A 10518-nucleotide genomic window follows, 5' to 3' on the forward strand; every position below is an offset into this window, starting at 1 on the left:
CTGAGAGGCCAAGCCATGTTGAGCTCAGGTCAGTGACTCTGGAAGGGCTGCCCCATCTCTAAGAAAGCAAAGGGATGTCCCCACCCAGGCAGGTGGGGCAGAGCAGCAACTCACAGCAGGCGTGCGGGGGGCAGCCCCTTGGGGTGAGTGTGGGGGAGAGAGGGTCATCCTCACGAGCACAGGCATCTCGTCGTCCGACATCGAGCTGGCTGGCTTGTCTCTGGCGGAGGGGGCGGCAACGGTGCTGTTGGTGAACCCCTGAGAGCTGGGCTTGGGCGGGAGAAGCTTGACAGGGACAGACACAGGCATGACCATAGGCGTGAGGCTTTCTGCCTCGGGAGGGAGCTGTGGCGGCGGCGGAGGCGGAGGCGGAGGCGGCAGTGGCGGCTGGGGCTGAGGCGGCAGGACCTTCTCTCCTTCCTCCTACACAGACAATAAAGGCTTTGATCCTGGGCTGAGAGAAGCTCTCACAAAGGGGATGCACTTTGCTTTTCCTGAAAGATTCCAGGACATCAGGTATGGGTGATAACCACTGCAGGGCGATTTCCTTCCTGCAATCCTGAGTCCCTCGGCTGGAGTGATGCCAGCTGATGGTAGAGGAGGCCATGGCCTCCATTTTCTACAGCTAAAAAATCTTGACCATTTATTACTTGTGTATTAAGCAATTTTTAAAAATTATGTGGTTGTCATTGCTTTTAAAGGAAAGGACACGAACTTGTCATCAGTCCAAACAAGGTAGGATCTTTTGCAGTTTTTAATTCTATGGGCCTTAGTTTATTCATTTGTCAAATGGAAATAGGCATTCCATCCTAAATTTTATTCAGTTCAGGAAACCACACTGGAGATACAAAATATGTACTTTTTTTTTTTTTTTGAGATGGAGTTTCACTCTTGTTGCCCAGGCTGGAGTGTAATGGCACAATCTCGGCTCATCGCAACCTCCACCTCCCGAGTTCAAGGGATTCTCTCACCTCAGCCACCCGAGTAGCTGGGATTACAGGCATGCACCACCACACCTGGCAAATTTTTTTGTATTTTTAGTAAAGATGAGGGTTCTCCATGTTGGTCAGGCTGCTCTTGAACTCCCGACCTCGGGTGATCGACCTGCCTCAGCCTCCCAAAGTGCTGGGATTACAGGTGTGAGCCACCATGCCCGACCCAAAACATGTACTTTTAACAAGTAAAGACAAAAGCTTTTTTAAAAAACATAATCTGGCATGGCCAGGAGATGGAGTCATCTGGGTAATCAAAAATTCTGGTCAACAAAGATTTAATCCCATAGATTTAAATTATAAGTAACAATATTCAAAGAATTCTGAGAATTTTTTTGATTTTACTCTAACTTTAAAACTTGTGGATAGTTTACTATCTGGATAGCCTACCTTGGATAATCTGGAGGGTATTTAAGGATCTTTGGATATTGAGCCAAACGCCACTGCATCAGTAAACAGAAAATTCTGGCGGAGAGCCTGATGGTTACATTAGCTGTCTCTGGCTGTTGCCCACTAATCTGGAAGGCCCCAGTGGCCCCGGTCTTGGGTGTGTCAAGCAGCAGAAGTTTAAAAACAATATTGCATTTACATGTTTTCGTTTGCTGTCTTCTCCAGGAGGCAGAGAGAGAGGCTGGGATGCCCTAAAAGGCTTTCCAGTGCCTGTTTTTGACCCTTCCTCACTGTAACGCTGGGGAAGTGGGGTTCTTTGACCTGGCTGGCTACCAGCCTCAGAGCCTAAGCACTCCTGTCAAGGGAGGACTGTGCCTCGCCATGTCCTGCGTGGGGCTCACATCACTCTCTGACGGCAGCAAAGCAAAGCAAGCAGCACATAGCCCAGAAAGGATCAGGGATTGGCTCCTGCTAACCTGTTTGAGGTTGGGGGAGGCCCTCATTCCCCCGTGGGACCGCATGTGGCCGTTCAGGGCAGGCAGGTTCTTGAACTCCTTCAGGCAGATGGAGCACGTCAGCTTGTTCTTGGCATCAAACTGCTCCCCAAACACTCCTTTGGGTTGGCCACTGCTCAAGGGTAGAGCCAAATGGAGAGGACACATATGACGAGGAAGGGAAGAGAAACAGTGACTTGCCACAAGACCTCATACCCACCACAGACCCATTCCATTCATCCAGTGGTCCCATTGTCCACGGCACCACTTGCATCACCCCAATGCCCTTTAGAGAACTAAGCCCAATTTACAGATGAAAAACTGAGGCTCAGCATGGGAAAAGACCTTCTCAAAGTCATGCAAGAACTGAACAACATGTCCTTCTTCATGCCAGGCCTTTAGGCAATGGATTTTGACTTGGGAACTATTACCCTTCCGGGGTCAGCCTGAGCCCAGCTCCTCCAAAAGCCTCCCCGCTGGAGACCCTGGTGCAAGTTCCTGAGGCAGCCCCATATCGCACACTTCATGTTTATCGGGTTTGGCCAAATCTTTAGTTACCATGCCCATGAGATGAGGAAGCAAGTCTGTACTGTTCACTGCTGCATTCTCAAAGCCTAGCTCTACGCTTGGCACACAGTAGGCACTTAATAAATACTGAATGAATGCAGAGTGGACAGAACGTGGTCTTTGCGGTCAATCCCAGCATTGTTACTTGATGTTTAACCTTAAGCTCTTTGAGCCTCAGTTTTCTCATTTGTAAAGTAACAATAGTAAGAGCTAAGAATTACTGAGTGCTTCCTGAGTATAGGCACATCATAATCATACCCACCCTCGTTGGTTACTCTACTACACAGAATGCATAGGGCTTCGCACAGAGCAGGCACTCAAACACAACAGCTGCTATCATTTCTACATATTTCTTTGAGGAATTGACTTTGAATTTAGAAATGAATCATGAGAAACACCCCAGAAAATCCTCCCAGTCTCCCAAAATACCAACGAAGCTCCACTCAACTTACCTCGACTCAGGGGAACCTGGCTGGGCTCTCCCATCAGGTAGGTGCATCTAGTTTTGAGCCAAACAGGACACCGAAAAAAAGAAGAGAAAAAAGAATGTGTTCTGAAGGGAGCAGTCCTGGAGCGGTGGGAACACCAGGTACCCTTCCAGGACTCTTTCTGCCGACTACCTCATGCTGACCCCGTGCATGTCCACTTACACCCTTGCTCTTCTGCATCTGACTTCTGTCCCTGAATTGGGACCTTGACTTGGGACCACCACCCAACTCCTGGAGCTGCTGCCAGCCACAGCAAGCCCACCAGGATGCAGCCCCCCACCGTGTTCTTTCCTGTTCTCTCAGGGTACACACTCCATGCAGACAGGCTCCATTCCCATAAGGGGCACAGAAGAAAGTTGGAAGACACAGCATCATATCAGGAGACCTCCTGATGGAATTCCTTTTATTTTTTGGAGACAGGGTCTTGCTCTGTGACCCAGGCTGGAATGCAGTAGCATGATCGTGGCTCACTGCAGCCTCTACTACCTGGGCTCAAGCAATCCTCCTGCCTCAGCCTCCCAAGTAGCTGGGACTGCAGGTATGTGCCACCACACCCAGCTAAATTATTATTATTTTTTTTTGTAGAGGCTAAATTTTTGATGTTTTTTTGGTAGTTATGTTGCTTAGGCTGGTCTCCAACTCCTGGGCTCAAGCCATCCTCCCACCTTGGCCTTCCAAAGTGCTGGGATTACAAGTGTAAGCCACCATACCTGGCCCTGGAATTCTTCTTAAAAAGCCTTAGCCAAATCATCTCATTCTTATATTTACAAAGGCTCTCAGTTACTACTGGGTCTGAGCCCCAGATAAAACAATGTCAAGGGGAAGTTCATCTCTGGCCTTCGATCTCCATCAGAACCTTCTCTCTCCCCAACCAGTTCCCATTTGGGGTCACCTCCTCCTCAGACACTGCTGACATATTGACTGTAGCACTTGGAATAAGCCAAGGCATGAAAAGTGCCCAGCACATAGTAGGCTGTTTCTGATCAAATACTTTTTGGAACAAATCAAGGTTAATTATGGTGTACAGGCTGAATCAGCCTGCATTCATGTTTTGTTTGGCTAGAATGTTTTGTTTGGCTAAATTCTTATTGAGAATGCTATGGGATGGGGCATCTGCTCTTTAGTCCACAGTCACCACCACTCCCTAATGCCTCATACCAGTCAGGTTTTGCTTATTTACTTTCACAGCCTAGATCATGTGGGAAGCTAAGATTTTTGTCTCTGCAGTCATACATGGTATCCCCTTTGGCAGACTCACAATGCATACTACCATATTAAAGGCCACAAAAAGTCCTGCAGTACAGCAACCTGTTTCACTTTGGGAGGCGGAAGTGAGAGGATCGCTTGAGGCCAGGAGTTCAAGAGCAGCCTGGGAAACATAGGGAGACCTGTCTCTACAAAACTAAACTAAACTAAAGGAAGTACCCAGGTTTGTGGCATAGACCTGTAGTCCCAGCTACGTGGGAGGGTGAAGCAGGAAGATCGTTTGAGCCCAGGAGTTCAGGGCTGCAGTGAGCTATGATTATATCACTGCACTCCAGCCTGGGTGACAGCAAGACCCTATCTCTAAAAAAAGAAAAAAGAACTCCCTAATTTATTTATCCAGAGAACCCACTGTTTCCCCAGCAATATCCATTAAACACTGCGGAACAGCTGTTCTGAGCAATATACTTTGAGAAATGCTGTCATAATGTGGTCTCCCTCCCAAAGGAGGACCAATGTCACAGAACATATCCTGAGCACACAGATCCAAGGGAACTGAGACACCACCACTGTGTGGTTCCCTGGCATCCAACTCAAGGTCTTAACCATTACATGAATCATTTAGGGCATGATATGGTACTCTGGCCATCTCCTTAGTAGATTATAAGCTCCATGGCCAAAGGACTTAATAAAAATTAATTTTGTATTCCAAGTGCCTGGCACAGACAGTGCGTGACACATGTAGGTTGATGTTTGTATAATGAATAAAGAACAAAATGGTTGACGGGGCTTGAAGACAGGATTGGGCACGGCAGACTCGGCCCTGGCTGACCCTGTAGCACACTGGGTATTGGGAGAAACTTCCACTGGGAGAATACCTGGGGCCACATGGCACTGGGAGACAGCTGCTGATGCTGAGGCCCCATGTTGTTGAGGTGGATCCCACTGGGGGACAGGAGGGGCCGATGGGGGAGGGTGCTGCTGATCCGGGTCAGATCCGAGCTTGCTGGGTCTCCCATTCCTGCGTCAGGAGCCCCCAGGTCCCCGTGGGAGCTCAGCATGGCCTGGGCCTGTCTGTCGCTAGAGTAGGTCTTCAGCTGACTGTCCTCACGCTGCTGGTGCTGGGGCAGGTGGCTCTGCTGGTAGAGGGGGTGGCTGTAGGGCTGCTGGGGCTCCTGGTAGTAGTACTGGGACATGGAGCCCAGAGGAATCAGCTGGACAGTGTGTGCCTGCTCTGGGGTATACTGGTGAGGGTCCCTGTGATAAGAAGGGGGCTGCAGGTGCATCTGTTGCTGCTGCTGCTCTTGCAAGTGCTGCATCATGGGTTGGGGCTGATAATACTGAGGTATCTGCATCGAGCCCTGCCGCTGCGGCAGCTGTAGCTGCTGTGGCTGCGGCTGCGGCTGCGGCTGTGATGGGCGAATCTGTTGCTGCTGTGTCTGTATTTCTTGCATGGAGATACGCTGTTGCCCAGCTTGCTGCTGTTGCTGCGGTGGGTAATACTGGTGCTGCTGCATCTGTTGCATGTGCTGTGACAGCATCTGCGAGGCCTGCAGCGGCTGTCCTCCCTGCGCTGGCACCTGAGCCAGTTGCTGCTGGTAGTCATAATACAGGTGCCCTTGGGTGGGGTGCTGCCCGACCTGAAGAGCTGGTTTGGACAGCCCGCCAGTGAAACCAGGGTGAGGCTGCTGGGGCACCTGCTGGTAGCGGGAAGGGATAGCCGGTGCTGGGGGCTCCATGGGCTTCTGAGACAGCAGCTGGCGGAGGGCACTGTCAGGGGCTCCATCCATCACTGCTGACTGGGTGTGCAGCACCTGGGCCATATTGTTGACCTGAATTCGCAGGTTTTGGTTGGCAAACACCTGGGTGAAAGAGTCCAGCTTGTGCAAGACACCGCTGGTAAGCTTCTGGGTCCGGATCTCGCTGGCCTGGGAGTAGGTGTACTGGTAGCCATCAGTGGGCTCAGCCTGGGCTGGTGCCCCCCACATCATGTTTGAGTTGGCCAGGTTACCACGTAGCTGGACATGGTTTCCAGGCCCTGCATGACTCCCCCACCCTCCCTGTCTCGAGGTATCCATTTGGCCAAGGTTTTTGGAGCCAACAGGCAAGCCCAGACCATCCCGCGTATCTTGAGGGAAATGGGGGGAGATGGGCGAGGCCTGAGGGGCATCCATCCCGCCCCCTGTTACTGCAGTCCCATAGTTGTGGTTCAGCCCGCTGTGGACACCAAGTGGTGGCTGTTGGTAGAAAAGGTTCTCACTACCATGCGCCACATGGTTGGTCTTGTACAGTTGCTGATCACCCATGCCGTCTGCCTTGGTTGTGAACGTTCAGCCACAAAACCATAAAAAAAGGTAAATAAAACAAACCCAAAAGGACTGAAACCCTGAGAAGCTGAGAGAAAGTGTCGGCACTACTCCACGGCTGACATGTCTGTGAATGTGGCTGGAGCCAGGTGTTCCTGTTGGCCTGTACCACTCATGTGCAGGGCAGGGGGTTTTACATCCTCTCCCTGGCTGAGGTACGGACCACACAGCACTGTGGTGAGGAGACGTCGCTCACACCTGCAAGGCAAGATGCAAAAGACAGGAAAGGATTTATTTGGATGTTTTGTGATGAGCAATTGATATCTACCATGACCAGTGATAAAAATAAATATATAATCCCAGCTACTTGGGAGGCTGAGACAGGAGATTTGTTGAGGCCAGGAATTTGAGACCAACCTGGGCAACCTAGCGAGATCCTGTCTCTATAAAAATGTTTTTTAAATTAGCTGGGTGTGGTGGCATGCAACTGTAGCCCCAGCTACTCAGGAGGCTGAGAAAGGAGGATCACCTGGGATCAGGAGTTTAAGGTTGCAATGAGCTATAATTGTACCACTGCACTATAGCCTAGGTGACAGAGTGAAACCCTGTCTCTAAAAATATATGTATGAGAAACAGGGGACTCGAGCAGAAATAGCCAGGGTCATGCACTCCACACCCTTTACACTGAATCCGCGGATCTTAACTCTCACATGAGAGGTAAACTCTCTTACTTTCGAGCCATTGTTCAATGGCTCAGTAGTTCATTGATTTGTTAATTCATTGTTTTGTTCATTGATTAATTCATCCATTCTTCTGGGACCCTGCTATTGGAAGCCCAACACTATTCTAGGACCTGTGGGAAATATAAATAAGTTTAAGATATGCATTGATCAATTTATCTGTTCAACACATATTTATTAGACACCTACTAACTGTAAGGTACAATGCTGAGAAATGACTAAGACACAGGCCTGCTCTCACGCATGTAGTTAGAAGAGGTGATGAGTCACATGAATAATTACAAAGGAGAAAAAGATACATGTAATCAAAAGGCAAAACTAAGAGAGGCAGGGTGTGATGGCACACACCTGTACACCCACTTATCAGGAGACTGAGGTGAGGATTGCTTGAGCTAAGGAGTTCAAGACTAGCCTGGGCAACATAGCAAGACCTTATAAAAAAAAAAAAAAAAAAAAAAAACGAGCAAGACAGATGGGAATTCCGAGACTGGAAAGCTTAATTGCAGCAGAAGAACAGAATTGGAGAAGGTTTCCAGGAAGAGTACTGTACATGTTAGTTTGCCTTTCAGGTCAACATAGTCACCTGTCTCCTTGTGGTTCCTGATCAGATAAACATCTGTGTATAGGGGTAACCTCCTGGCCAGAAGCTTTTGAGATGATTTGGCACAAAGAAGTAGGCTGGGCTGATCAGATTCTCACTTGTAGAAACACTAATTAGGACATTTGCAGAGACTGGTCTGGGTCCCTGTGAGTCCATTCAGGTTCTTCAGTGAACTTCAAACTGAGGTGTGAACTCCATGGAACACATGAAGACTTTGCAAGCATTGCATATGTATCTAAAGTTTTAAGAGGTTCAATTCTTGGCTGGGCGTGGTGGCTCATGCCTATAATCCCAGCACTCTGGGAGGCTGAGGTGGGTGGATCACCTGAGGTCGGGAGTTGGAGACCAGCCTGGCCAACATGGTGAAACCCAGTCTCTACCAAACATACAAAAATTAGCTGGGCGTGGTGGTAGGTGCCTGTAATCCCAGCTATTCAGGAGGCTGAGGCAGGAGAATCACTTGAACCTGGGAGGTGGAGCTTGCAGTGAGCCAAGATTGTGCCACTGCACTCCGACCTGGCAACAAAGCAAGACTCTGTCTCAAAAAAAAAAAAAAAAAAAAGAGAGATTCAATTCCTAGATCCTCAACTTCTATAGAAATTCTTTCTAGAACTCATGAGTGACAGAGGTGCAAGCTGTCCTTTTAGGCCTTCTCTTTCCTAATCACCCTCCTTTACTTTTGTAAAGTAAAAAAGAAGAGCAAACTTTTCACATACTGCCGCAGGGAGAACGAAAAATGGAAACACTATAAATGCTGATCCTTGTCTCATGCTAGCATTGCATAATATTCATCTATGGATAAAGAAATTGAAAATAGAGCTCAGCACCAGCAATATTTTATTTCTGGACCTGAGTGGTAATCTCACTCTGCTGTAATTCAAGCTAATTAACATACAACATATACAACTGTATGTATATGACTGTGACCTGGTCATATACATACAGGTGTATATGTTGTATGTTAATTTAAAAAAGTTTATTTAAAAAAGTCACCCCCCACAAAAAGTCACCAGTACCAACACTTCATTTAGAGATGCATTTTCAATATAATTTAGCTATTTATGTTTACTATTCATCCAAATTAGTAATACATTTATGTTGTTTTGATCAATTGTGTACCATTAGTAATTGCGGTAACTCAAACCAGAAGAACTTTTTAATACTTAGATCTTTGATTTTAGAAATTGAAAAAATTAAAACAGTTTCAACTTAATATAAAATTGTTACAGAGAAATATGGTAGGGAAACAAGTGAAAAAGTCCCAAGCATAAAAATATATTACATATATTACATTGGGCTAAAATTCCATAGGGTAAGTGAAATGAAAATAAAATTTCCAGAAGAAAAAGGAACACTGACTATTAAAGAGGTGGTGCATGCATTTTTAAAGTAGATGACGGGAGGTATTAAATTGCTATGGTGTTTAGATTCTACTGGATACATTTAAAACAGTGATGTAATAGTTTTGCTTAAAAATATCAATGTTTACAATATACTGGAAATTGTATCTTCAGCAAATGTATGATAAAAAAATGTAGATGTAAACTTAAAACTGTATGAAGGGGCAAAGACTTTTAAATGATTCTTTTAGGGAGAGGATTTTAAACAGAAAAGTCTGAAGACCACTGCAGCTGTCCCCCTCTACCTGAGAGTGAGCCGAGCTGGCCTCTGTCCCTTTTACAACTACAAGAGAAAGAGATGGAAAACTTCAGATGAGGGGTTACATTTGGTGAAGGGAAGGGTGGAGGAAGGCGAGCTGCGGGAGGAAGGGGAGGCTGGCCAAAGATGGCTGCAGCAGTAAGAGGGTGCTGGGCGTCAGGAGCACTGAGCTTCAGAAGCAAGGAGACTAATGACTCTTGCTGCTCAAAGGGTGGTCCAGATCACCTGTGAGCTGGTTAGAAATGCAGAATCTCAGGCTCCAGCTCCAGCTATTGAATCAGAATCTGTATTTTATTGAGATGATCCCCACTCCGAAGTGAGTTATGTGCACATTAAAATTTGAGAAGCACTGAATTAGCAGACTCTTGCTGCATCCAGGTGAGACACAAGTAAGACCAGAACTCAGATGACAGTGAGCAGGGAGAGAGGAAGAAATAAGAGAAACATCCCCTGTCTTGCCAGGGGGAAGCAACTCTCCTTCCTTGAAATGCTCTGGCCTTCTGGGGCTTATGAGCTAGTCTCAGACATCTACTCCTTTCCTCACACATATTCTCTCCGAAAGCCTCATCCACCACCCAACCCTTCTGACCCCCAGACTGCCCCCTGCTCAGATGGTCTGAGATCCGGATCAGCTGCCCACTCTACATCATCATGTCCGTGTTCAAAGGCAACTCAACATCATCTCTCCCAAACTGGATGCTGTTTTCAAAGAGCTCTTTCCTTGCATCTGCCATTCTCCCTTCCACTTCCAGAGCCTTTGTACATGATGCCCCTCACCATTTGGAGAATTTTTCCCCTCCTCACCCTCACTGGGTATCCTTCATATCTCAGCTCAAACTATACCTTCTCAGAAAGTTCACCCTGACCCCAATCCCCAAGTCTACATCAGATTCCTTTCTTATATGTTCTCATAAAACTGTATTCCTTCCCTTTAGGCTACTCTCCTCCGTTTGTAATTGTACTTCCACCAGTGCAATTATTTGATTAATGGATCTTTCTCTATTAGAGCAGGAATCACGTCTGTTTTTTTTTTTTTTTTTTTTTTTTTTTTTTTTTTTTTTTTTTTTTTTTTTTTTTT

General features: G+C 47.1%; 1 protein-coding gene across 16 annotated transcripts in view; it reads right to left on the minus strand.

The window, feature by feature from the left end:
* Positions 1–10518, minus strand: part of TRERF1 (transcriptional regulating factor 1) — a 237929-nt gene that overhangs the window by 39493 nt on the left and 187918 nt on the right. For 12 of the 16 annotated variants that reach the window (XM_017547279.2, XM_017547277.2, XM_037745300.1 and 9 more), the window contains 4 exons: positions 5013–6698; positions 2896–2942; positions 1859–2009; positions 115–423 (listed from right to left, as the gene is read on the minus strand). In XM_017547279.2, coding sequence (XP_017402768.1) covers positions 115–423; positions 1859–2009; positions 2896–2942; positions 5013–6440 — 1935 coding nt within the window. In that variant the 5' untranslated portion in view covers positions 6441–6698. The remainder of the gene's footprint in view (positions 1–114; positions 424–1858; positions 2010–2895; positions 2943–5012; positions 6699–10518) is intronic. The other 4 variants (XM_017547286.2, XM_017547285.2, XM_017547288.2 and 1 more) reach the window with 2 other exon arrangements.

This window comes from Cebus imitator, unplaced genomic scaffold (assembly GCF_001604975.1).
Source record: "Cebus imitator isolate Cc_AM_T3 unplaced genomic scaffold, Cebus_imitator-1.0 Scaffold197, whole genome shotgun sequence".
NCBI classification, from domain to species: Eukaryota; Metazoa; Chordata; class Mammalia; order Primates; family Cebidae; genus Cebus; species Cebus imitator.